We start from the raw sequence: 27,587 nt of genomic DNA, 5'->3' as shown, positions 1-27,587 counted from the left end.
TCTAGCTCGATGCTGTCTCGTTTCTATCAAAAGGCTTACCGACCTGTATCTTCAGGTAAGTAGGTACCTATAGGAAAACATAGTGATAGTCTTATCTTTATTTACCTACTAAGCAACTGATAAACACGATAAAGGGATCTAGAGGACAAGATTTTAAGATTCTATCTTTCTTTAAACTGAACCACAGACATTTCAAATACTTCGACTGGGTGAATTTGAGAGTAAGTTAAACGTATCCCTCTTGGACAGGTGATGTAGAACGGTAAATTTTCTATTCCCCGTGGAAGAAACGCAACACAGATATGGTAAGACTTTTAAGAATTATGCAATGCAAATGCATGTTGACTATGGTAGTGTCGATTCTGAATATCCAGATCATCACTGATGCGGCCAAAATGCAATCTAAACATGAGCCATATGTTTTATGACATTTCCAACTGTTTGTCTTCAGAGACCTTGACTGCGCCCCCCCCCCCCCCCCCCCCCTCCTCCCCCCCCCCAAAAAAAAAAATCGTCCAAACCAAGATTCTGCCAGTAACTGTCAATCAGTGGTAAAGTAGGCCTAATATCATGATTTAAACAAGACATTGGAATGCCCCTTCCCTTGTGGAGTCCGAGCATAACTTGCATGTTTCCCTTCACTACATTTAGCTAACCGTACTAGTATCATGGATGAACATAAGTCAACATACATTTGCATTGCATAATTCCTTTAGAGTATTACCGGTAAGTCGCTATCTACCTTAGATAGTGATGACGTCTTGCGAAGGCGCCATACGGATACTAGTCCTTGTGGTCTGATAAAAGCATCAGTCCTTCTTCAAAATATTTCCTAGCCCTTTGGAAAACTGGATAATGCTTTCGCCCTTCAAACTGCAGGTCCCGAGTTCGAATCCTGCCCTGTGCTTTTATTATCATGGCACTAGTCATGCTAGTCCTAATAGTTTAATTTGTCCGTGTACACCCAAGTGCATGAGTGGGTTCCTGACACCAGCGACTGACTGAATACATCAGCAGCCTCTTTAGGAATTGTTGTTATTATCATCATTGTCATGTATCAGGACTGTAATCATTCGTATCCTTGTCACTGGTCACTATTTCTATTATCATATCATTGTAAATGCTACCATTGTTTTTACATTTTTACATTTGATTATCGTCACCATCATCGTTGTTGTCGTTGTTGTTGTCAATATTCATTATTACTAAAATCACCATAGTATCGTTCTTTTCATCGCTACGAATCAGGGTCGGTGCAAGGGGTGGGGGTGGGGGCGCCCCCCCCCCCCCCCCACACACACACACACACACACTTTTTTTTTTTTTGCAGAAGACATAGGGTCTTACATTTTTGGGCCCCCACTTTTTAGCAGAAAGTATAGGGTGAGACCATTTCTTTTTTAATTTGCGTGTCAGCCAATTTTGGTAAGCAAGTGGAAGCAAAATGCCCCCCCCCCCCCCCCATCATCAAAGTCGAAGTCCCTGCTCCCATAAGGTCGGCCCTTCACTTTGAAAAATGTAGCGCCGCCCCTACGAGTTGAGTTGTGGTAACTCTTTGGCTCCGTGTATGGGAATTTTAAATGCTGAATAAATATTTTTGGAAGAGAAGATAGTAATGCAAGTCAAGTGTCATGATTATTGCGAAAGTCGAATCAAATGTGATTATTGCAACGATGCTTTCTAATTTATATGAGAATGGTACAGAGCCTTGAAAAGTCTGAAATCATCGCCATATTTATGTTCTATTTCGCTCTTCACCTCGGGTGATGTATTTGAGATGAAAGTGATCGCGTACTGCTGATGTACTATGGTCGTTGCAAGCTGTCCTTTTTCTTAAAGATTCATTGAGCTATTTTCTAACTCAGTGAATACCTTGTTGGTATGAGGCACATGAGCTTACACGAAGGTATACTCTGACTACAATCCATTTATTTCACTTTGCAGCACTAATAAAAAAAAACTTGAGAAATTAGACATAATTATTACTATCCTTACAAATTCTTAAATCACCTTTAAATCATCAAAAACTAGAAGTGATAGTAGGGGTTATATGAATGGCGGTATATATTATTACTTGATGTCTTTTAATATACTAGAGTACATTCATTATGGTGACCTTTCATATGAACTGGCTATGTTTCATATATACCAAAATATACCGTCAGTCTTTCTTTTCTTCTTTTTTTTTTTGCATAACTATCTTCAGCGGCACGCGGTTTACAAATGAATGATAGTGAGCAGAACTCTGTAGAAGCGCCATAAAGCCATCCTACAACATATCATCGTAAAATGAAGCCGTTGCTGGAAGCACAAACTTATAAAGGTAGAGAATAGAACAGCGGCATTTTTATTTGAAGGTGTCTTACCAAGTGATGTTGCCTTTCCTATTGCGCTTCAGGCAACAGACTTTTGTCACGCATATCAATTGGAGGCGAGACGACTGAGAATGCACATACTAATGGAAGCAGGAAAAAGCATTAACAAACAGGAATGACAATTCCAGGCCAGTTAAAAGTGAGTCTGAAAAGAAACAATAAAATACAGCAAGCGCAATTATAGTGAAAATTTGATAAAAATCGAATTGAAAGTAAGGAAGTCATGAAAATTTCAAGGATTTGCTAATTTTTGTACAATAAATTTTGAGCAGTTGATATCAATATAATTATGTAAATTGGTGAGCTGATGATGTTATCACCTCAAGATTTTCCATTGATAATGTACCAAATACTGGCGAAAATTCCATTTCTGGTCTAAAACCTGGTTGAATAATTTCAAAATAATGAGCAGTCAAATATGTCAGGATTTGAGACCGGGGCATAACTGTGTTCAATCAAAATATCACTACAAATTTCATGATTTCATACACATACTGTATGGCAAATTATGAGGGGATGACATTATCAATTCACTATTTGCATATTCATATTGACTGTTCAAGGCCTGTCTGTTGAAAACTAGCGACGTTTCACAATTTCATACCTTCCTTAATTTTCGTCCGACTTTTATCAAACTTTCATTGGTGTGCTGTAAGATCTCACTTCTTCTTTTTTTTAATATTAACGTTTATTTTGTCCCGGATTTCGACCTTTAAAGAAAGAAGATGGTTGTGATGGGAGCGGGATAGAAGGACAGATCACATACGACAGACATCAACAAACAAAGGTGAGATAAAGTAGGACGGGCAGTGCAATGAATTACACGCATAAGCACATGGCAATGACAGAGCTGGCCTTCTGGCGGTGAAGCAATGCCATGCGAGCGGCGATCACCGATAAATATTACTGTTCGTGGAATTTTTATCTGCTCCCCGTATGACTGTAAACTTTCGTGTTCCTGTCTGATGGACATAACGCCACCGTATGGATGGTCCAAAAATACCAGCTGACTAATGGTCAGGATTGGTCAGTTCGAGTATGTACTTTGTGTTTTCATAATCATCCAGACGAACTACATGGTACATGTACCGCCAGGGAGGTGAGACTTACCGCGAAATTCATGGGTAAACTTTCGCCTCCCACGCAGGGCGCTTCCACAACAGACGATAAATAACTTCCGTTCGAACCTATCAAGGAGCGATAATACTTCCTATCGTTACGACAGGTACAAGTATATCCGACTCGATCAAGTTAAAAGATATTGCATGGGAATATGTTGGTATTTCAGAAAATCTCTCCAGTCAAGTTTACCTATTTTGTTTGTGTTGAAATGGACAATCTTGTTTCACTTTTATGACACAGGAGTCACGCTAGAGAGTATAAAAAGTACATTTAGGCTTGCTTGAGCCTGAGGCTGACAATCCGATGACTCACTTTTTCGTTGCAAAAAGAAAGAAAGAGAGAAAAAGTGAAACAGCGTACGTCTCCCTCTACTGAGAGTACCTGGAAAGGCCCACACAATCTGACGTAATTATGAGCTGTTGAATATTTCTGATCATGACATAACTTTGAAGAGGAATGTCGATTTAATACAGTCGACAATAGATTAAAATGAGTTCTAAATCAACTTCCACTATGTGCAAGGACGTATCATAATATATTGCTGATAGATAGTTCATTCTATACTCCTCGCATTATTTGCAATCGCTTCCCAATCACGCCCATACAGTTTGAACACCCACACTCACACACACACACACACACACACACACACACACACACGCTCACACACTTACAAACATTATCACTTTCTTCATTGGTGAGGAAAAAGTGCAAAAGCCCCTTCAATCATCCTTTGCCTGTTACGAGTTGGAAAATCGTCACGGAAGTATGGTTACGTAATGACCAACCTTGATAGTATTCGAAACATCCTGTCTGCTCCACATGAAGAAATTAATCAAACTGGCAAATTCGAATGGAATCGCATAAGTGAGTTCAGATTGTGTTCCCTTCTATTAGGCATTGCACTTACAGAGGTAAGGGGGAAAGAAACGGGAGCGAGAGAGACAGAGAAAAAGAGAGAGACGGAAAGAAACAGTTATCGTTGCGTACGTTTGACAGTTAAAATATACCTCATGCATTAAACATAATAATTCAACATAATATCATGTTTGTGAATATTTTTGGAAACTTTTTTTTAAACTATAATTTTCGCTTTTACTTGTCTATATCGTATATTTAGCATGTAATATCAAAGACCTCATAAGACTTGCGTTCACGTAATATTCATGGAGACACGCGGCAAACAACATTTCGTGAAACTTCTCAAGGGCCTATGTTGCATGGAAGTTGAGATCAAACATTAGGCAGAATACCAAACATAAGTCTGTAAATGCTCAATCATGATTGGTTGATACCGGACTTACGTTTGATTTTTCTCCTTTTTATGCTTTTAAGATCGCCTATTTTTATGCAACAGGGCCTATGTGTGATAAACGTGAGTAAAGGTTGAGGAGTGAAGACGAACAATGACAAGAAAGATTGAGACCCATGCTTAATATTTGCACTAAATAAACGTACAAAACTTTGTGTTTGAGAAGATTTACAATGAGGAGCTATACTTAGTATTTTAGAAGAAGTGGTAATCTGAATGGTTTTCATCGATCCTTGATGATTTACTGAACAGTATCATTTTAAAGCTTCTGATGAAACGCAAATTCTTAGACATCACTCTTCATTCCATTCAACATTGGACTGCAAACTACACTTGCTACAGTACGTGCAAAATTCTCAGTTGTTATACTTATTGCATACTTTTTATGTACTCGTACTTATAATCAATATCGATATTGATTGCAGGTGAAACTGTCATCTGATTATTTAGAATAAGTAAATATTTTCGGTTCAAGGTCATTCCGGACTTTAATGGAGTAAGTAAATTCAGTTACGCTTTGCTAATTTTACGCGAGACCATCTTTAATGCGTTTTAGGATCACTGACTTGGTATACCAAGTTCCCCTAAGGATGCAATTTCACACACATTTTAACCACTACATGCATACATTTTACAATTGCATATATTATGATTATCGCTCAGGGGGCATTTTAAGCGTCTTGTCAGATTTTTTCCTCTGACAAATATGCTCTCAGCCAATCAGATGCAAGAATTTAAGGCGCTTAAAGCAGGTTGTCAGAAAAGGTATCTGATAAAACGCTTGATGAAATGGCCCAAATCACGCACGTTATGGTGGAGGTGAAGATGAAATTACCATAAGCGCGCGGTTCAACCTATTTGAACACATTCTTTTGGATAGCTCCTCCGGAAGGACTTTCGTTTTGTTCCGTTTTCTTTTGTTCCGTTTTCTCTCTTTTTTTCTGGGGGGGGGGGGGGGGTTCTCATGTATACCCTATAGATTGAACGTTTCAGAGCATTAATCAAGCTATTTCTTATTCAAAACCATATTAAACTTTGACAGACGTCTTTCATGGCTATTTCTAAGAGAACACACTTTTGATAAACTTGAACGCGATATACCCTTTAAAATACACTACTTTTTTTTCTCTCTCTCTCTCTCGATTTGAGCTTTTGGCGTTTGGAACCTCATTCCCAAGTTACATATGGTCAACAGCAATCGCATCCGCCGGCATACAAAAGGCGACATTCCACCATTTGAACGTGGTCCAACGCGCTTTGTTGGTGTCCCCTTTGTAGCGGCCCGGAGTCACCTGTAATCCTACACTTTGCTAGGTTTATGGAAGTGTCAACGCCCTGGTAACAACGGGGCAAGGCAGATTTACTTTCCTGGCAGTAAAACTGGAACCTTTTTTTGACAAGTACAGTTAATTGACGCCAACTGGTGAAATGAAGTCAAATGGTCGGCATAATTATGTAGATATTCTCTGCGTATGTCAAAATTCCTGAATCTAAACTGTTCATATACGAAACGCGTAGTATTGTATACTTTACTTCGAAACAGATAGATGAGATCAATGGTTCATTCAAATAAACTCTCTCCATTTTTTGTCGCCTTTGTTATGTGAAGGCATGACATATGGTTTTACAGTAGTATTGTAAAGGAATTCTTGTTTATTTTGCATTATATGTGAGTGTGTAACGTTAAGCAGACGTCACCTTGTCATATGGTAATAATCATCACAATTTGTGCCAAGGAAGATAGTCAGGATAGCCTTGTTGTCTGATTCGACACGAACACAAATATGCATAGGCCTATCTATAGGTACCGACATAAGACCTACACGAAACAAATCTACAGTTTATATATATATATATATATATATATATATATATATATATATATATATATATGTATATATATATATATATATATATATATATATATATATATATACGTACGTAGGCCCTACATATGCGTGTGTGTATAGTTGTGTACACAACACAATTATTATATAAACAGAAAACAAGAGTCATGTGGCATACGCTGGTCAGGTAGAAGTAAATACTGCCCGGATCTTTAGCAGAGCAGATCACACTGACTGGATTTATGACTTTGTTATCATCTATTCGTCTCTGGCCTAGGACCATCAGATATTTCGATCCCGCGGTCAAGGGTATTGGTATTCCGACCACCCTACATTCCAGCCCCAGGACGAGTGAAGACGTCACCTATACGAGAACGTCCTTGGGTCATCTTGCGCATTGGGAGTCGCTCGCTGGGGTCACTGGCTCTGGATACCCGCTTTGACGCCAGCAAACCCAAGTCTAGAGTTACGACAGTTTCAAGCACATGGTCAAACAGACCTCTGAAGCTTGATGTGACGGTTCGTTCGATATATTGTGCATTTCAAAATATCCGAGATGTTGCCATAGTCTATGTTAAACTGTTCAAGTCAGAAGTAAGTTTTTGGAGCAGCTGAGATCGAACGAACGAAAGAAAATATCAGAGTGAGAGGCTATAGGTGTTCCAACAGATGAGACACATTCATCGAGTCCATTCTGCCATCTGCAGACGACAATCAATCAGCGTTCACGAAAAGGCGTGCAAAGACAGCAGCTATTTTTACAAAAATCAAGCTCAATTTGTATCGAATTTCTTGTGATGTTGAGTTTCGGTTCACTAAATGCATGAGCCGCATTTATTTTCCGTTCAAACTATACGCGCTTGAGCTTGTGACATAATACTGTGCCTTCGGTATCGAGTAGGTGCGTTTTATCTTATCCAAACAGCCGCTAATTTCTTACACGGCAAATCATCCTAATCTGTAGTACCAAAATAACTTTTCCCCTTTTTTTTTGCAAGTAAAGACACAACTATGAGCTAATTGATCGAGATATATCGAGATATCTGTCGGAGTCGAATTGAGATTACGAAATAGCGCGATAGTTTGCAATAAAATCAGACACTGTATGGACCGTTAACATGGGACTCGTATCCTTTAGGTAAATGCGTTCGAAATCCAATCAGTCAATTATCCACCTATATACATATAATGAGAATATCCTTTACCATCCATGCACAATCCGGCACCTCACCTGGAATGGCCCAGACGTTCCCTTGATGATCGACTTCTAAACTGGATTGGTTTCATTGTACTTTAGTAATCAATATAACATATTAGCATGCAGATGACTACTGTTGACTCAGCAGATTGAAAAAAAAACCCCAACAACACTGGAATTAAAAATACATCCCTTGTAACTTCCAATATGTAAGTCGTTACATACTTATTGACCTTGATCCACCCCCCCCCCAAGTCATTAAGTTGGTTTAAGTGGCCAGACTATGACGCCATAATTAAACTGTTATACCGTCATTAAAACGCCAGACGGAAACCAGACGCGAGGTCACGTGACTAAGCTTTCAAACGCTCGGATTTGGAGAACGCTAATTAGTAAGTGCGGTATCATTAGCGAGTCAAGATGCGACCACGTGAGACTGGTACAACAGTGTATCAAACTTTCAATCCCCATGACATCTTCTGAGGACAATTTTACGCTGATCGTTGATCTTAAATACTGTACAAGAGATAATACTTTTTATTCTCTCCACGTCACATGCCGATGGGAAGCTTTGTTGTTGTTGTTGTTATTTTCTATAGACGTGAAAGTGAATGTCACAAAGCAACCTCTTAATTGTGTTACTTCTTTTGCACACTGACATTTCTAAAGGACTTGCACATACAATCATCAAGCATTTTATACACAATCGAAAGAAACATAACCGCATACATTCGCTTTGATTCTTGTATACAATCCACTTCAAGATGTTTTACGTCACGCTCACATTGCGTTGTCGTGAAAGTTTTGGCAGCGCCTTAACAGATGAATATCGTTTCAAGCATACATAAAATCTTATTCAAATGTTCCGCAAAACGAATTTGACTCTCGTAGATTTGATTATTTTATCTCTGAATAAGATTGGCGAGTTAAGTTATCTTGTCTTTCACTACACCACAAAATCGTCTGAGACATGCAGCCTTGCTTGGCGCGCAAACGATGTCGCTCCATACACCACAATTTTACTGGGAGCATTGTTCCACCTTGCTTGTTTTATTAGCAGTCGGACAAATGATATACCGCAGACAGTAATCACGGCTCACAAACCAGCTGTTTCTTAGAAAACATTGTTCATAAGGCAGAAAAAAAATATCATATGCCAACAAGTAAAAGGATGAGCGGTGCATCCTTCTTGTGGCAAGCAAGAGAAAAAAATAGCGACATCGTCACAAGTGTTGAGCATATGTCTAGGAAGTGTCTAAGTGACATAATACACCAGACAAGTGTTTTACCCGCAGCTGAATTTCCTGTGTGCGCTTGTCGCTTGATCACGGCACAAAGTGTAACAGCTTAAAAACACATACACATACACACACACATACACAAACACACTCATACGCATTTTTTATTTACCTATATAAAAATGTATAAATATATGAACATATGATTATATAGATATACAAATATATACATAAATATACATAAATATATGGATATATAAATACATACAGACATTATATTTCTGTGTGTGTGTGTGTGTGTATTTATCTAATTGTTTATGTGTTTATCTCAAGGGTACAATCAGGTGTTAAATTTCCATCTCTTTCTCTATTTCGACAAGCTTCTGTATTTTCCGCCAGCCTGACCATGCATGTGAACCAAGGCAAAAACCGAGGATGTTCCCGAGGCGAGAAATTAGACACAAATATATGTATATTTATATATCTCTCTCTTTCTTTCTCTCAAACAAGCAATCCTCACGACTTTACAACAACAGAAGTCACTTCACCGTCTCTTGTCTGTGAATGAAAAAAAAAAAATGAAGAATGAGAGGAAGGAAGGAAGGAAGAATAACACACGGTCAAACTTGGGTTGGCTAACTTATGGGATAACTCAAAATACGTGGATTTCTCCTGGAAGTGACAAAGGTGCACAGATGTATTCAACCTCGGGGGACAGACATGAATGTGTGTGGGTTGAGAGGTTAATGGAATATAAACCTCCGGTCCGGCACTGGCTCGACAGGGCAAGGTTCAGGAACCGAATCCATTTCTAGACAAGATGCACGGTCGAAAACTTTCGGGAGGAGATGGGGGGGGGGGGGATGGGAAACTCGGGCGACTTGTGGACCGGGGAGAAAATGAGAATATCTCTCAAGCGTAGGATGCTGACTGGCGAAACTTCGAAGGTTTTGTTCCTGTTCTAAAATGTAACACAAAATTCCAAGGAGAGTGCGCTTTTACAATGCAGAGTGTCATTCTTAAAATGGATGTCCTTTACAAGGATTGTCTTTCAAGCACAAGTACTCGCAGTAGAACACTTTTCGAAGTTCCCGAAAACATTATTCATTTCGCATCTATTCCTCATTATGTACATAGGCCACACCTTCACGACTTGTTTCAGTGTGATTATTTGTCTGTGGCTGCCTCCATTCCATCTGGATATTGCTTAACGTCTTGACTCTTACGCAGCACACAATGGCATACAATCTTTACCCGGGTGCAACTGCCGCGTAACATCCATCCAAAGTAACAATTAGGCCTAAGTAACTCGGAGGCTACCCGGAGACTATTCGGAGACTAACCTGCGTTTTATGGCCTTAAGACGGGGCATATATTAGTCACTTTCGAGCACCGTCATCATTGTTATGAGTACAGTTTTCAGGAAGGCAAGGAACAAGCTAACACTGGCATGGGGCTTTCCGTTGTAATGATGTAGGCCCTATCGTTACATTATTATTTTGCATTTGAGGTTATGTCATTTGTCCGTAGCTCAGTGAATAAGATCACGGACTCTCCATTCTCAGGCCCTTGGATCGAGTCCACGGGCAACTGTGATTATGCTCTCGTAATACTTCTCGGCATTGCCCCGTTCTCCGACAGGAACGCGTTAAGCTGTCCGTTTCGTGGTAGCCTGCTCATGAATATTATTAACCCTCTCTGTGACAGATTCGTAAGACCTTTATTATTGGGTTTTCTTTCAGTTTGTCAATCTGCACTCAAAGCACACTACGAAAAGGGATAAATGCTTTCTGGGTGCAACTACCGCTTAATATACATCCAAAGACACAATTAAGCAACTCTCAAACCTTCCAATCAGTAGGCCTACATCTTCTCTTGATGCAGAAATATGCCAATATTTTATGTTCCTCCGATTAGTTCTCTATTGTTATTTTCTAGTAACTCTACCGATGACCGATGGCACTGATGAGAAAATGCTGATGGAAATCAACTTTTTGCCTCGAAGTGTCATGTTTTTTTTTATCGCGTATTTCTGAAGATATAGGCCTAATGAATGACCTCGTTCATTGTCAATCAAGGCATAATGAAGGTCAATGAATTACTGAAGCCAGGACCACAAATTTATCGTGGCTGGATATTCACAATGTCACGATTAAACTCTTCATCTTCATTCACGTATTTGCAGTAACTTATCAAGTTATCTGCTGAAAGCCCGTCCACAATATCTTGTGGCCGGACGTAGGACTTTTATATGAGAATCTATCTTGCTGTAAATATGAAAATTCTATTCATTGCATGCACTTTGACTGTACGTTTATCTTTGGGGACACCGAAGTCTCTTGGCAAGACCTTTAGACTCGAACCTGTGTGACTGTTTATCTGGAGTTGTGACCGTACCTTGGACTGCATATCTTTGCAGCGACCTTTCCCCCGCGCTTGCTTTCTATCGAGGTCCTCCCGTCTTTGACCTTTGAACCCTACAATGGCACTCGCCCCGTCGGGGAGGCTCCCCTCGGAAAGATCCTATTTGCAGTATGACAGAACGAGTGCCTTGAAGAAAATAGTCCTCCGTTTCATCGGGGTGCAACGGACCAGTGTGTCTCATGCTCTATATCCGCAAGGGAGGAGAAACGGCAAAAATCATTTCCCAAATATTACGGGGCAGGAGACATTTCAGAAAGCATAAACACCTGGGACGTGGGTTTAGAACTCTCGTGTAAACTTGTCACGCCACCATCAGCTATTGTGTTCTAAAGCTAACAAGGTCCACATCGATTCCACTTCCACCCGAGGGAATTTCATGCTAAAATGAAAATGTACGTTGTATGTGCATGTGTGTGCGTGTGCCATTTGAGTTCGTGTGTGTGTGTGTGTGTGTGTGTGTGTACGCGCGCATGCTGGGGGGGGGGGGGGGGGGGGGTCTGCTTCTCCATACCGCCATAATATGCACACGACCCAGCGACATAACATTCACGTCTCTTCACTAGTCGTGAACATAGAGCCCGGAAGTGCATGTTTCCGATGTCTGTGGCTCATTGCCAATACCCTTCAGCTGCAGTGTGTGTGAGAAAGAAAGAGAAAGGGAGACAGACAGACAGGCAGACAGACAGAGTTACATAATGCGACAACGTTCATAGACGAAACAAACTGTCCTCGTACATGTCGAAGAATTACCACCGGCTTCCACCTGTAGTGTGAGCTTTAATGAGGTCGCATTGCATGGTTCTGACAGGCATGGCTTTGCCACACCGCTGTATTGTTGTGTCCAAGAATTACATGTGATGTGAAAGTGCGCTCTGGGACACGCTCAGAAGTCAGCACGATTTACAACTCTCCTTTTACGTGTAGGCCTTTACTGAGTAATATGAACAATCACAAGTTGCGGGTATTCATACATTAAAACGAATCACAACTGTTTTGAAATGTGGTTATCAAATTCAATCTTTGAACCGAGCTGTGATTCAGCAAAGTTGAGTAGCAATTTTTAAATAAACTCAATAGTGATGTCTGAAGACGACAGTATTAAAGGATAATTTTTGACCAATTTTAGCCTAGAAGAGTAATTTTTTTAAGCACATCAGTTATGAAATTGTGAAGTAAGTTAATTTTCACAAAACACTCATCATACAGTAACGTAAAACAAAGTTGTCCTAATAAATGGTGGGTGTCACCTTTAATTAAGATTTCTTTGTTTTTGGAAATCTCAGCCATTTCAAACCCAATTTTCATGAAATAAACTTTGAATTGCTCTTAGAATATTGTATGCTCTTTCATATTTCAGAAGAGATTTCTCAATGTCTCACAAAAAAAAAGTTAAATACCTGAAGCCCCATCTCGATCAAAACTATACTATCCCTTTAAGCTTCCTCCTCGGGATTCGCCCTGGGTCACCCGACTGCTGCTGCAGCGGGGAATCGAATCAAGGACCCCAGGATTGAGGATTTGTGGTCTTAAACGAAAAGAGTCGCAGATTTGGAACCATCAGTCTGCAAGGACACAGCATGCTCCAACTGAAAAAAAAAAGCTCAGAAAGTAGCCCCTATACATGAGGGCTGAATCGTGGTCTGTGACGTGAATTTGAGGAAGACGTTTGCCCACATCACGTCATCCCCCTCACCTCCCCCGCTGTCCCTTAAAGAGGAACCAAACTCCACCACAATACCTTAAACAGGGCTCCACACTAACTTTTATTTTTGGTGGCCCAAAGGCAAACATCCGACCTTTTTTGGTGGCCCGAACAGGCCACCAAATTCTTCGTTTCTGAAATTTTGTTTGGTGGCCCCGGGCCACCGGGCCACAGTTAGTGTCGAGCCCTGCCTTAAAGAAGAACCAAACTCCATCTTCAAGTCGTTGGCCTTACGTGGTAGAACCACATCACATAAACAGAAAAATTGTAATCAAATGTAACCCCCTCCAAATTAGATGGATAGATAGATAGATAGATAGATAGATAGATAGATAGAGCTTAACAGATAGATGGATAACTATATATATATATATATATATATGGATGCATGGATAGTTGGATAGATAGTTAGATAGAGAGAGAGAGAGAGAAAGAGAGATAGATAGATAGATAGATAGATAGATAGATAGATAGATAGATATGCATTTCAAAATCTCTCACCCCCGATCACGTTATTGACATTTTGGCGACGTCGTCACCGTACCAATCTACCTGGCTTACATTTTCAGATGTTCTCAAAAATATTTCTTTTTCCCAACAAGCTAAGCATGAAGAAATATTATGAAAAAAAAATAAAGAAAAAATAAAAGAATTAAGAAAAATATTTAAAAATACGTCTTTTTGCTAATCAATTCCACGGTTGTAATTCTCCGGCATAAACAAGAAAGAAAGAAAAGGAAAGTTGCATGGATATACGCGTCATATAAAAAAATAAATGAAAAAAGTACGGTGTCATAATATTCTCAATTCAGACCACCGGTAGAGTTGTAAGGCTACGACATCATCTGTTTGTGAGATTGTGACGGATATTGCCTGTTCCCCAAAATAACACGGATACACAGAAAAACACACTACATCAATGAAAAATACTACTCCTGGACCCTGTTTTATGAAGAGTTAAAATTGATTAAAAAGTTGATTTCTATCATTAAGTCTATGGCAGCCTGTGTGTTAGGGAAATTCAAAATCAATTATATCTTTTGATAAAACAGGGTCCTGGAGGGTATATTATATATGAGAAAAATAGCATCAACTTCGCTGAAATCGATGCGATAGCACGTACATCATGTGTATAGTTAGGCTTGTCAAGTGTAACATAATGACAGTCAAAACTTTGAGCGAACAATAAATTTACGGCAGGACCAAAACGCTAAAGACATACAGCAAACACCTGTCAAGAGGCGTGAAACCAACCGAGAATCGTTTCGAACCGAATTTGGGGCCCGGGGAATGGAATTGTCAGTAAGTTTGGCATCTTACTGTAAAGCGATGACTCACTACACCACTCACTGAACAAACCTACAGTACAGCGCTGTCGGGCTGCAGAGTACACAGGACCCCGTGCTCAGAAAATGAAGAAGGGAAAATAAAATCGTTCTCTGTAAATGTCATTGTTATCTAAGTGATTTAAAAGCAGACAGAGTTTTTAGAACGCACTATCTTCGTGATTTAAACTGTTTCATCAGACAAAAAGTGTTTACCGGAAAATTAATTCAAATGTGAAACCCATTTTATGTCACATGATATGATATAACTAATGAAATATAATACGATTATTCATCATAATTTATTATTAGGCGACACATGAACTGGAGGGCTAAATTGTTCCTTCGGAAGAATGAACGCGTTTTTATCCTATCTAACTCCCTGCATCAATATTTTATCACATTGCTTAGAGGATAATTATGTAGGCCTACATCATTGTCAATCATCATTTTATACAAGCTGTAAGAAGTGAATTAAGAGGTAATTGTCAAACTCCAAAATAATACGATGGAGAAGCAATTCCTCGTCATTATTCTCCCGGATATGAATTTGATTTAAAATGCGCATATTTATATCATAATTTCGAGGAAGATTAAAACATAGACATTTTGCAAAACACAGCCTCCACTAATATACGGGAGACTTACGAATCATCGCGCCCTAAACCTCTGAGACACGGAAACAGGCACGAGTGATTTGATTACGATGCAGCACAGAACTACTAAGTATAAACGCTTCATTATTTTGCGTTACGGAAAACGTCGTGAAACGTTAGAAATGTCAGCGCCGATTTTCAAGGCCGGATGTAAGAGAGAAGGGCTTGATCTGATTATGTAGCGAAATTATGTTCTGAGGATGTTTCCCTGCTAAAATTATACCTGCAGGCAGTCTCACTTCACAATCCATTCGTCGTGATTGCATCTCGGTAATAGAGGAGAGGAATCACGTTACAATCATCGCTTCTTTTCTGTTTTTGTTGCAGTTTTTTTTTTTTTTTTGGTTTGTGTATGTAAGCCAAACTTCGCGGCATCTTTTGAAATCATTAAGACAACGCCTGCTTGTAGCATGTGTCTTGATTGCGTCTTCTCTTTAATTTCGATCATTTCCGGGGGAAAAAAGAGATTCAGAGCAACATATCACATAGGCTGTTTGTGACATATTCGGATTCTCGTCACCACACCTGTCTTCATACACGCGCGCGTATAATAATGCCTCCTAATTCTTTCTGTCTCTCCCTCTCTGATATATAATGAATAATTATATCTATCTATGCATGTATATATATATACATTGTATATATATATATATATATATATATATATACAAATTTATATAGTGATTATAATTCATTTCAATCATTATGTATAAATAGAGAGAGAGAGAGAATATGCATAAAATAATATTCGTTTGTCTCTATGTCTTCATGATTACCTATTCATGCCGAACCACTGACATAAATTATGACACATTAAAAGATGGATTCTCCCCTATCTCACTAAATTTACCTAAAACCACTTGTACTAAAATTGTTTTCAAGCTCGTGACATCATCATTATGATCGGGGAAAAAAGCTGTATAGATATTCAGGCCTATGTGGAGTACATTCATGGAACAAAAAATCCGTCTTTGTCTTACTCGCTTCTGCGATTTCATAGTGGCATCTTGATATGGCTACTTTTACTGCTGCAGTTCTTCCACGATGAAAGCATCTTGCTAAATAATTTATTAGGGCCTACTAGTAATCTAGATAGTTTTATAATCCACAATTATTCGCTACAGTTCCATGTACACCTTTAATGACACTACATGCAATCCGTTCTTTTGTTCGCGAAAAAAAAAAAAGAAATGCGTTGTCCAGTCTTCCACTGCTGACCCTTCCTTCAAGGCGACGCCAAAGATCGATGTCGGTGGCACTGACCCGGTTGTGCCGTGGACGAGACAGACCGCCGCGTTTGACGCACGGCCGAACAGGGCGATGCCGGATGGCAGGAGTCAGCATCTGCGATTGTCGGATCGCCAGATGAATCGCATTTCGTTATAGGAGATTACTGAAGAGAGGTAAGCGACCATATAACAACAACAGGAGCAACAAGTAAAGACCAAGCGGAGATATTCACAAACTGTTAAAAAAAAGAAACAAAATCATGGGCAGTGATGGGCAGAGATGGGTCTCGAAAGGATTGAAGTGAGAAGACAAGCATGACAAGAAGGTGGCGTCTTCTATCGATTTTATTTGCTTGTTTGTTTGTTTGTTGTTTTTGTTGTTGTTTTTGTAATGTCGATTTTGTTTGCAGCAAGCTGGACGTAAATTAGAAGCAGCAGAATTCCGTTGTAAACAAAATACCGCTGGGGTGGGTGATAGATGGCATTTTGTGGCTCAAAACGACGATTTCCATGGACTTGGGAGGCAAAATATGTCAGAACAGTGGCTTCCTTTCTCGGACAGCGCAAGATCGAGTTTAGACATTACGGCGACAAGGAGGCCCAAGAATGAAGAGTAAGGGAGGGGAGTCGATTCGAACTATGTTCTCATCATTTCTGCAAAACGCACAAGTATATAGGTGAAGTTGCAATTTGACATTTTTTGTTTTGATATCAATTTTCAGCCACAGATGGGTTCTGACGGAGATTGGGCGAAGGCCCTCGTCTTAAATTAATCCATTGTGTTCTGTTCCGCGACTGAAAAACACAAATAAACTTAGCAGCGACATTTTATACTTTAGGTCAAGGCAGACGACCAACAACACACGTTTGAATGTTCTTCCAAACCAAAGGAAATTCTGCCATCAAATCCACAATGTCGCTTCTCTGCTTAGAGCGGATGAGCGGATGAGAAATCGTATGCTGTGGTCTAGTTTTTTACGTTTATTTTCTATAGATTTCGACATCCCGAGAGCCGAAAATAGACGTTAATGCGGCAAATCAAGTCACAATAAAGTTGAATAAGTCTGATATCACCGAATTGTTTGAGGATGATGATCTCCTTCTACACTGCCATAACATTAATCATTTCAAAGACAGTGCACGAAATGCGATTATAACTTTAATAAGGGTAAATTAATGATAAGCATTAATGATTAATATTTATGTTGGTTCATTGGCACAATCTGAATGCGTATAACGGCATAACATGTTTTCATTTCAAACGGCGTCGATGTAAGGTAGGCGGGCATTCATGGTTCATTGTGGTACTCCGTCCATTTCCCTGGTCAGAACACGTGCAGCTCCCAATTGCGGAACATTCTCGGACACCCGGTCCTTCGATATCACTTCAAAACAAACAGGGCATTATAAAAAAGCAAGTCACTGGAATTTATAATCATCAAGTAAAATAGGGGAAACAGTTCTCTTCCAGTAACCTAAAAGTATGATTTACTTATCAAGACATGTATTTACATTAGTAGTGCTCTTATTCAACCGGCATTCATGTAAAATGTTCAAGTAAAATCCGATACTTCATCAATTTTTTTTTTAATTCTTTGATTCATAAGTTTTTTTCAATCCACCCTCACCATGATGAGAAGAGGCAAATTGTGTTATTGGTCTTTTACTGCAAGGGCCAGGGGGACTGGGGCCTGCCATAATCTTCCCCCGGCTCCCCCCCCCCCCCCCACAAACACACATACACATTTATGTCTTTTTACAAAACACAACCCCGAAAGGGGATCTACTATTACAAACACAAGATAAATCACCGCTACATTCTACACTTATGGTATATATTTGATTCACTTTATTATCATTATTATTATTATTATCATTATTATTATTATTATTATCATTATTATTATTATCATCATCATCATCATCATTATCATTATTATCACTATGATTATGATTATGATTATTATCATTATCATTATTATCGTCATCATCATCATCATCATTTTGCACAGCAGATTTCTATTTGGCAACGAAGATACATGACGTAATTGCCCACCAACGACAAAACCATCTGAATCATGTCTTATTGACCGTGAACTTTTAGCCAGATAACTAACTCCCGTGGAAAAACCATGACGAGTAAGCCAAATAAGGCAATCACGAGAATATCTCACTTATTTGGCTCTTGAAATATTATGATCAGTATAAGTTCTTCCGTTTGAGATTTGGTTATTACCGTGTTCATATTTTGCAAATGTGTTTTTGGATAATTTCAAAGACGAATAATAGCGGTTTCTTAAAAACTTCATAAACATTATGCTGTTTGTGCTAAGTGATGTCTTCGTACTTTTTAAAACCACGATGAGCAATAAGCCGAATAAGCCATTCATGAGAACATCGTACTTATTTGATTCTTAAAATACGAGCATAGATTTGGTTATACCGTGCTCGCATTTTGCAGATGTGTTTTAATGGCTTCTTAAAGATTTTCAGAAATAAGACCGGTTTCTTTAAAAATGCATACAATGCTGTCTTTGCCAAGCGGGGTTTTCGTACTTTTTTTCTTTCTAGACTTGCATCTTGTCATCCCTGGGAAACCATCGACGTGTTTGGAGCGTCGCACTCCCAGCCCAGAATCCATGCCATCCGTCTTGGCTTGCTCCGGGAGGTTCGTACGGATGGACGAGAGCGCTGCACTCTTTCGCGATCCGGGGAGATGGATGGCTTTTGCAGACGCCTTTGATGAAGCGACGCTCCAGACAGATGCAAAGGAACAAGCAAATCGTTCCGCAAAGATCTACCAGACCAATTACAAGATTACACGCGTTTATGGAGATATCATTCATTATCGAAGAAGACCGAACTAGTCTTGACTTCGAGACCGCACTTCGGAGTATCCATTCAAATGATGTCTCTCCCTGCTAACGACGTTACAACAAACGAGAGGTTCCTGTTTGTGACGAAACTGGTACGTTTTGCGTAAATGTGGCGAACACCTAAGACTAGCAAGAATTCTGAAACATTTTAACGCGCGATTGATGTAATTTCATGGGAGGAAGAAGCAAATGACTACTCGGCTGGAGATGATGGAAATCGCACGACCAACATTTATAATGATTAAGATGGCGGGCATTTTTTATATTTCATGTCAAATCACTTAACTGCTCTGGGAACTCTTGGACGTGGCTGTAAACGTCAGCAAGCCGGAGAATGAGGGCGAAGTTGGGGGTTGAATACCCCGACAGCCGTTGGCAAGTAAGATCATTTTCCACATCATCGCTTCGAAACCAATCCACCACAACCCCAGTGTTCTGTGACTTGGTATGTACTCTGGTCTGCGTTTAGTGATCTGATACTGTGGTCAGGTGCATCACAAGATATTGAGAGAAGCCCCCCCCCCCCCCTATGCTAACTATTGTATTGTTATTGCACAGGACAACGGCTAAGAGTATACACCATGATGTCATAGAATCACTGCATTACGAAACATATCCATTCATACTTTTGCACTCCTGAGTACGAAAGTATTCCGTCCCTCTATATAATAACCTAATGTGCTCATCGCATGCATCTTGTATTATGATAAAGAAAACTCAATGTAAGAACACCGAGGACTATCCTCGTGTATTCTGAGGACGTTGCCCTATGGACCTTGGTGTCAATTCCCGTATATTATGTAGACCTAATTATGTAGCAGTCAACAACATACACACACACATACAGACAAAAACTTGTTATACTGACAAACCTTCTTGCATCACTTGAAAATCAACGTGACATGTGACGCGATCGTTTCTCGTCACGACGTCACGAAATACGTCATATCCTGGACGATTACCCAAAGACGTCTTTCGCGGTCAGCCGACCAACTCATATTTTGCCATATCATATGTGATGCGCTTACTCACTTTTCCGCACGGCTATCACTTACAAAGCAAGCCGCCACACTTCCCATTACAGTGGGAAATGAGACAATGGGATAAGTAAACACATGCAGATATCTGATTTTGACAGAACTTGCAACAGCGTGACGTATACGTACAAGGGCGGTGAGTTCGCTCAGTCGATAGCGCGACGGCCGTCTGCCTCACGATCCAAAGGACCCAGGTTCGATTCCCGGGTCTCACTGAGCAATGTTATGTGTAATCATACCGTCCCCTATATAGTATGAGGCAAAACACTCTGTCCCTCAGATATGACATAAAGTGGAGGTCCCGTGTGTGAGAGAGTCACAACTCATGCACGCAAAAGATCCCACTTCATTTTCATCGCAAAGTGCAGGGTGGTCTAACCCGACATCCAACTAGATCCCATGGAAGACCAGCTATTGCAGCTGAATATGGGCTATCCAGCCATCTTCTTGGATGGAAATGAAACAAGCAGTAGCGCTACGTATACGGGAAGGATTCTCTTTCCGTATGAATATTTTTATGTGACCAAATTATTACATCCATGATGCATGTCTTTAATCGATGGTAGAAGAATTTCATTTTCCTGAGTAGCACTTGGTCCCTGTTGTATAACAGTTGAGATCGAACGTAAGCCAGAAAATCAAACATTCGTCTCTGAATACTCAATTCTGATTGGCTAATACCTGACTTATGTTTGATTTTATGACTTATGTGTTTACTTGCATTTTTCATGCAATAATACATGACCTTGGAGATGAAATATTTCCACGCAGAGAGCCTTGAATAAAATTCGTTTAGCTTTACTATATATCTTGATTGAATAATAATTATGGTACAAACTTCTAGGTTTTGCGAAACCTGCTACGAAGTTATAAATTGGAGATTCATCATAATGGATAAAATAAACGATACTTATAAACTACTAAAGTGTCACAGTTGTATGCCATACTTCAGAAAAGAAGTAGAATTTATGGAGTTAGAAATCATGCTGATATTCATCTAAAGATGCATTTTCGCTAGACAATAGTCAGTATCAATTTGCGATTCAAACTGCTAACGGGTTAAACAGTAGAAACTTAAAATTTTCGATCAAGATTCTGTGTATATATACAGTATATGTGAATGCTTACGACATTATGAGCGAAGATACAATATCAGATTTTTTTTTTAACAAAGCGGTTGACTTCGGCACCAAGACATCGATAGACTTGCAACATCGATAAACTAATTTCCGGGACGTCATCCTTAAGTTTGACATTCACACACACTAAAAACACACACACACACACACACACACACACACACACACACACACACACTTACATCCAATAATGATTACAAGTAAAAAAAAAACAGCAACAAAGGAGCTGCCCGATATGGTACACAGACAGAAAACCTCGATGAACATACAATTGTAGTCGAAACCCATGATACACGTGATACCCATGATACCCATGATACCCGTGATACCCATGATACACGTTGAGACAGAGACCCGTTTTCTTTCCCTTCTAAATCATGTCATTTTGGGTAAAAAGAAATGTCTTATCTAAACAAGTAGTGACCTAATTAAGGGTTAATACTAATCATTGTGGGAGGGAAAACCGCGCACCCCAACATTTTTGGTTACGCCTGTCATCCACTCATCCTTATCTAGCCAGCTGGTATCTGCTGCAGTGCGTACCACAGGTTTGAAAGGATGTTTGTCCTTTTATCCACGGACTGCTTTTACTCGCTTCATCCCATCAGCAGAAACCTGGAAATTAATTATCTCTTTTTCAATATCATTATTTGTATACAACGAGTGAAATCACTCCGGCACGAACCCAAGGCGATGAGTGTTTGATTGTCTGCTGACAAACGCGCGTGCCACTCTGGCAAAATGCCGCCAAATCTGCCACGAGGCGTCGCGCGCTCTCTCGTGAACACTTCGGCCCTAGTTGCCTCTATGAAAAGCTCCATTGTGCCTTTCTCATCAATAGATTCAGTCATCCCATAAATTATAAGTGAGGATTGCGCTTTAATTGCGGCCTAGAACCTGGACATACATCCATGGAAGGGACTTCTCTGATAAATGAGAAGTTCAACCGTGAAAAGCCAGATGATTTGTAAGAGGCGTATATTTCAGGAGAACAAAACCCGTCGAGTTCTCTAACCCTGCCTGTTCTCCGCCTTGTCGTTTTTGTTGTTGTTTTTTGTTTCTTATATTATTCTTTTCTTTATTGTTCGGAAACACGTGATCGCCGGTCGTTGCCAATTGATAATAGGGGCTTCCCCGGACAATGCGATGGCTGTGTGTGTGTTGTTAGCATCTGAGCAAACTTGCTCTGGGTCAAACGACCACGATGCGCGCAGATCTGAAGCAAGCTAAACTCGTCATATTATAGCTGCGATCTCCTATCTCAGAGGTACAATGCAGGGATATGAGGAATAATGTATTTGATGACGTATACTGCCAGTTCTCTGATTCCTGCGAAACCACGGCCAAATTTTGTGCAGACTAGATTGTGTCATGTTCCAATAATTTCGAATGTATCTGTCCATGGACTGCTGCAAGAAACGTCATTCTTCATGCTCCTATTGTTTCATTCTTTTTTTCCCTCTTTAATTTCAGCTTGATAGGAAACACGCATTAGCGTTGGCAATGCAATTTGTACTTCCAGGAAGATTGATTTCATTACTTGTTTGTTCTTGGCTAACTCCTTTATAAACGTCTGCGCAAAAAATAGCCCGTATTCATCCCGATGTTATCAGCGAGACGATGGTTGTGGAAAACGATTTTCACAGCTCGTTTGGAATTGCTCCCCTCACAAATTGACACATCCATATAGCGCCTGCAGACGTCAATTGATTATCATAACTATACCCGTGTTTGTTGGAATAGAACACCCCTGGAGGATAATCATAACACCCTTCCCATGTATTCTCCCGTGTAGCCTTCATCTCTAGTGCGATGCGAGCGACGATTAACCTAGCCTCTGTTTTTTTTTTTTAGAACATTTTCGATGCTCTCCCGCAAAATGCTTGTGCATGCATAAATTATCATATTCACAGCATTGCAAATGGTAGAAATATATAACCGATATATTTTGAGATGTGAATAATCTCTCCACAAGATTAAAGATGTCTGGCCGACAGGATACGTCATGATTCAGGTATTTGCTGGCTTTAATACCTTTCTGATGCCTCGATACGTCTGTTTGTTTGTTTGTTTGTTTGTTTGTCTGTAAGTCTCCAACTAAATTGATATTATGAGTCATGCCAGTGTATTATATGTAGCTAATTTAAGTTAGGCGATTACAAAAGTTTTTAGTTTTTCCGCGGTGTGCAGTCTTGTTAAAAGCAAAATCAGTTTTAAAAATTGCATTTCTACAATGTACTTTTATCAGCGACCCGAGCTAGATATAATTTCTGCACTTAATTTACCTGTTAAGTTTTTTTTTTCCCTGGCAAACGATGTAAAGAGGATTATAATTTATTATCAATCACAGTCATTAACGATGAGTTTGTTCTCACTAATGCGACAATTAATGCCGACCAAAATGAAATCCAACCCCGCGCTGCTCTCTGTGTCAACTAATCTGAAAGAGCATAATTACACCGGCCTTCAAAGGGGAGACCTCAAACCCTCGCTCGACGAGAATTTGAAGTGAGTCATTTTCTCCTAGATCACGCAATTATGTGATTTGTACGCCTCATCTTGTATCAATGTAATCTCTAGGCCTATAATTCTCGTCTCTCTCTCGTACCCCCTTGCCTCCACACTCCACCTCCCTTCCTCCCTCCCTCCCTCCCGCGATACTCCGCAGTATTCCATGCAGCACTACAGAAGGGAAAGTGATGTAAACAAATCAAATTATTTTCACGTGACTCTTTTACGTTTGCAGAACGTCAACAAAGATAGCTCTTTCGAGCAGTTTCGTATCGTGACAGTCGTTCTAACCTTTCTAAAAGTTCGTTCGAATTAGCATCGAAACGGTTTCTGAGTGACAGACAAGATCTGTTGGTGACAGAGGTTGTTTTTATGTTTTGCGATGAATCAGAATATTGACAGTTATAAATGGGTCGTATTTTTAAACACCATAAAATGAAACAAGTCCGCGCAGATGTCGCAAATCTGTAAACAAAAAAAAAAAGATAAATAATACTAAGAGAGCAAGGCTTGCTATTCAGAACCACATCTGTGAATGCTAGATCCAAGATTGTTATTTTGTGGACACAATATTTGTGGAAATGGAATTCTAGCCTTAGACAAGCAAAATATAATTAGAGACGCCGTCTAGTACTGTCTTTAAGTTTTAATATTCTCATGGTAATTACTGTCGAGCAGTGCAAACTGACATGTAGGCCTACAATCATGTCTTTACAGATAGGCCTACTTTCCAGCACACAAATGTTTTGAAAGTCTTGCTGGCAAACTATAAAGCTAAACTATGAGAAAAAAAAAGTATCCCTATGCTGAAACCGGATATGGGTTCATTGCAACACTACTGCTTTTGAGAATATCGTAAATGCAGTAAGTTATATATTTTCACTTTTGAAGCATTTGATGGTCAATTTCATTATTATGCAGCTTTTATTCATAGCTTAGTCTTTACATAATGTCATACTCATAGACACCGGTAGAATGTAGGAATACAACATGCATGAAGCTTTGATTTTTTCAAACCGGAACAACGTAACACAATTCTTTTGACACTTTACAAGAACAAAGTCACGCGTCGTCTTATAGAATTATAGTGGATCATCCGCAAGATGCGACCTTGTGGCACACACGAGAGGACCTGTACGATAAGGTGTGATTCCCTCATTTGTCACGCTCATCAGCCTCTGTCGTCGATTAACACGATCACGAAGAACGCACGGAAAAGGCGCGCGAGAAATTGAAGGACATGCGCAGACATAATTTAGAAACGAGATGAGAGTGACATCGTAAATGACATCCAACAAGGTTGATAAGGGAGGGCCGAGATAGAGAAAGTAGAGACAGAGTGATCAGAGAAAGATAGATAGATAGATAGATAGATAGATAGATAGATAGATAGATAGATAGATAGATAATAGCTAGATAGACATATAGATAGATAAATAGAAGGATAGATAGATAGATATATAGATAGATGGATAGATAGATATAGATAAATAGATAGATAGACAGATAGACAGACAGATAGACAGACAGATAAATAGATAGATAGATCGATAATAGATAGATGGAGAGATAGATATATAGATAAATAGATGGATAGATAGATATATAGATTGATAGATAGATAGATAGATAGATAAATAGATAGATAGATAGATAATAAATAATAGATAGATAGATAGATAGATAGATAGATGGGATAGATAGATAGATGGATGGATAGATAGATAGAGATAGGCAGATAGACAAACAGACAGACATAGAGCGAGATGATGAGGAAGAAATGAACATGCTGTCGTTGGAAAACCAACAAATCGGCGAATCTTTTTCGGCAGCTCAAAGACTTTGTTCAAAGTTTATTATGGAACCACCACAGACGAGAAAAATTGCACTCACATTTACCTCAATGAACAGTAACAAAGCTCTTTTCTTGCTTTATCACCAATACTGACTAAATATTCACAACGCGTTAAATCACACCATTTCATTAGGCCTATACACGGACAACAACTTTCTCACATTCGTTTGTGTATAATCACAAGTGGAGAACTCTTACCTTTATAGCCCTTGACTAAAGTATTCCTTTGCAACGTCGCAATAATCAGCACATGCACCCACATCACGAAGAAACGCTTACTCTCTCCAATACACTCCCACACCGTCTTGCTGTCTCCTAACTGAGATACCCCCTGATATAAAGTAAGCCCTTATCACAAGGTAATACATTTTGCAGACGACACCAGATTACTAACTTGTCACGTTGTCGCTCTGTTATCGTTTCACTGGTCTGCCATCTCTAGACATCATACTCATGTGCGAGAGCGCGAACATCCACATGTCAATACAGCACGCAAATAGCTTGACTTGATTATTGGAACAGCGATCGTGACGACTACTTTAGTAGTCAGATTAAGTCGTTATCAGTATTCTCGTTTGTTGAATATCGTTTTATCATGATAATGAAGGTAAAATTGAAAACGTGACGTTATGTTACCATCATGCTCCTCATCTTCATCATTGTCATAATCATCATTATTGCGATGAGTGATTGCAGAATTATCGTTTGATCACATACAGCATCACCCATTATCATCAATATCATCATCATCAGCATTACCATCATCATGAACGATCTTCAAACGACTATACCTCATCGCATAGTAACCTAAACCGACGCGTATCAAAGTTAGTTCAGAGGGCAACCTAACCTGATACCATTCGTAACACCATCATCCGGTGTTGATAGCCTCGCACATGTTGTCAACAAAGTTTCATGGATGAGAGAAGTTAAAAAGGCCGTACAAGCTCTTATCTCAGTAACATAGTTTATACTTCAGGAGAAGGGTGAAGGAGTATGACATCTAAACGGAGAAATCCTATGATGGAACGAGGAGTCGGTTCAACTTACCGTGGAGCGTGCAACTTTCCAGTCGGTGTCGTTATAAATCTCTAGCGCCCTTTTAGCGACCTCGTCGGCCTGTTCGTTGAAGTCCATGGCTGGGCCTGCCGATGTCCCCTTCCCTTCGCCCGATGGAGCCGCGGAGATATCACTACCACGCGCCTTCTCTCCAGAGCAGCGAGGTGTTGACTGAGAGTTATGAGTCGCGCGCTGCGGGTTGTTCGTCTGGTCGCTTTCACGGCGCTGATGTTGTACTATACCCGTTGCGGCGAGGCACAGACCAGTCAGCGCTCCTGCAGACATACGGGCGAGCATAATTTATGAAGATTAATACGAGCGCGATTTGGGAACGCCTTGGGTGGGTTGGCCGTAATGTTGGATCACAGAGCGGCAGGTAGCGAGCGCGGAGTTGTCGCACACGAGGTGGGTGTATGTGGTAATCACGTAAACATGGAATGATGACGCTGATGAGATTCAATAAAGTGCGGACATTCCGAAGTCCTACGTTGGGTGCTGGTGTAAAGAGAGGGAGAGATTAGAGAGACGCTTTTGATTACCTACACGCGCGCAGTGAATCGTGAATATCGCCAATGAAAGTACAATGTCTCTGGGGCGGGACAACTTTTGGAGAAAGGCGTGAGAGAGCCAGTCAAATGCCCGCTACAACTGGCCGCAGCTATAAGCTTCGAACTATACAAAG

General features: G+C 39.9%; 1 protein-coding gene across 1 annotated transcript in view; it reads right to left on the bottom strand.

Moving 5' to 3' along the window:
• Positions 1–27,190, bottom strand: part of LOC139727017 (stAR-related lipid transfer protein 5-like) — an 84,163-nt gene extending 56,973 nt beyond the window's left edge. Inside the window, exon 1 of the mRNA XM_071637999.1 lies at positions 26,897–27,190. Coding sequence (XP_071494100.1) covers positions 26,897–27,190 — 294 coding nt within the window. The remainder of the gene's footprint in view (positions 1–26,896) is intronic.
• Between the last annotated feature and the right edge of the window lie 397 nt (positions 27,191–27,587).

Source organism: Diadema antillarum, unplaced genomic scaffold (genome assembly GCF_040938485.1).
Source record: "Diadema antillarum isolate AM-2024a unplaced genomic scaffold, OU_Dant_1.0 seq00000111_RagTag, whole genome shotgun sequence".
NCBI classification, from domain to species: domain Eukaryota; kingdom Metazoa; phylum Echinodermata; class Echinoidea; order Diadematoida; family Diadematidae; genus Diadema; species Diadema antillarum.
This window is presented reverse-complemented; position numbering and strand designations above follow the sequence as displayed.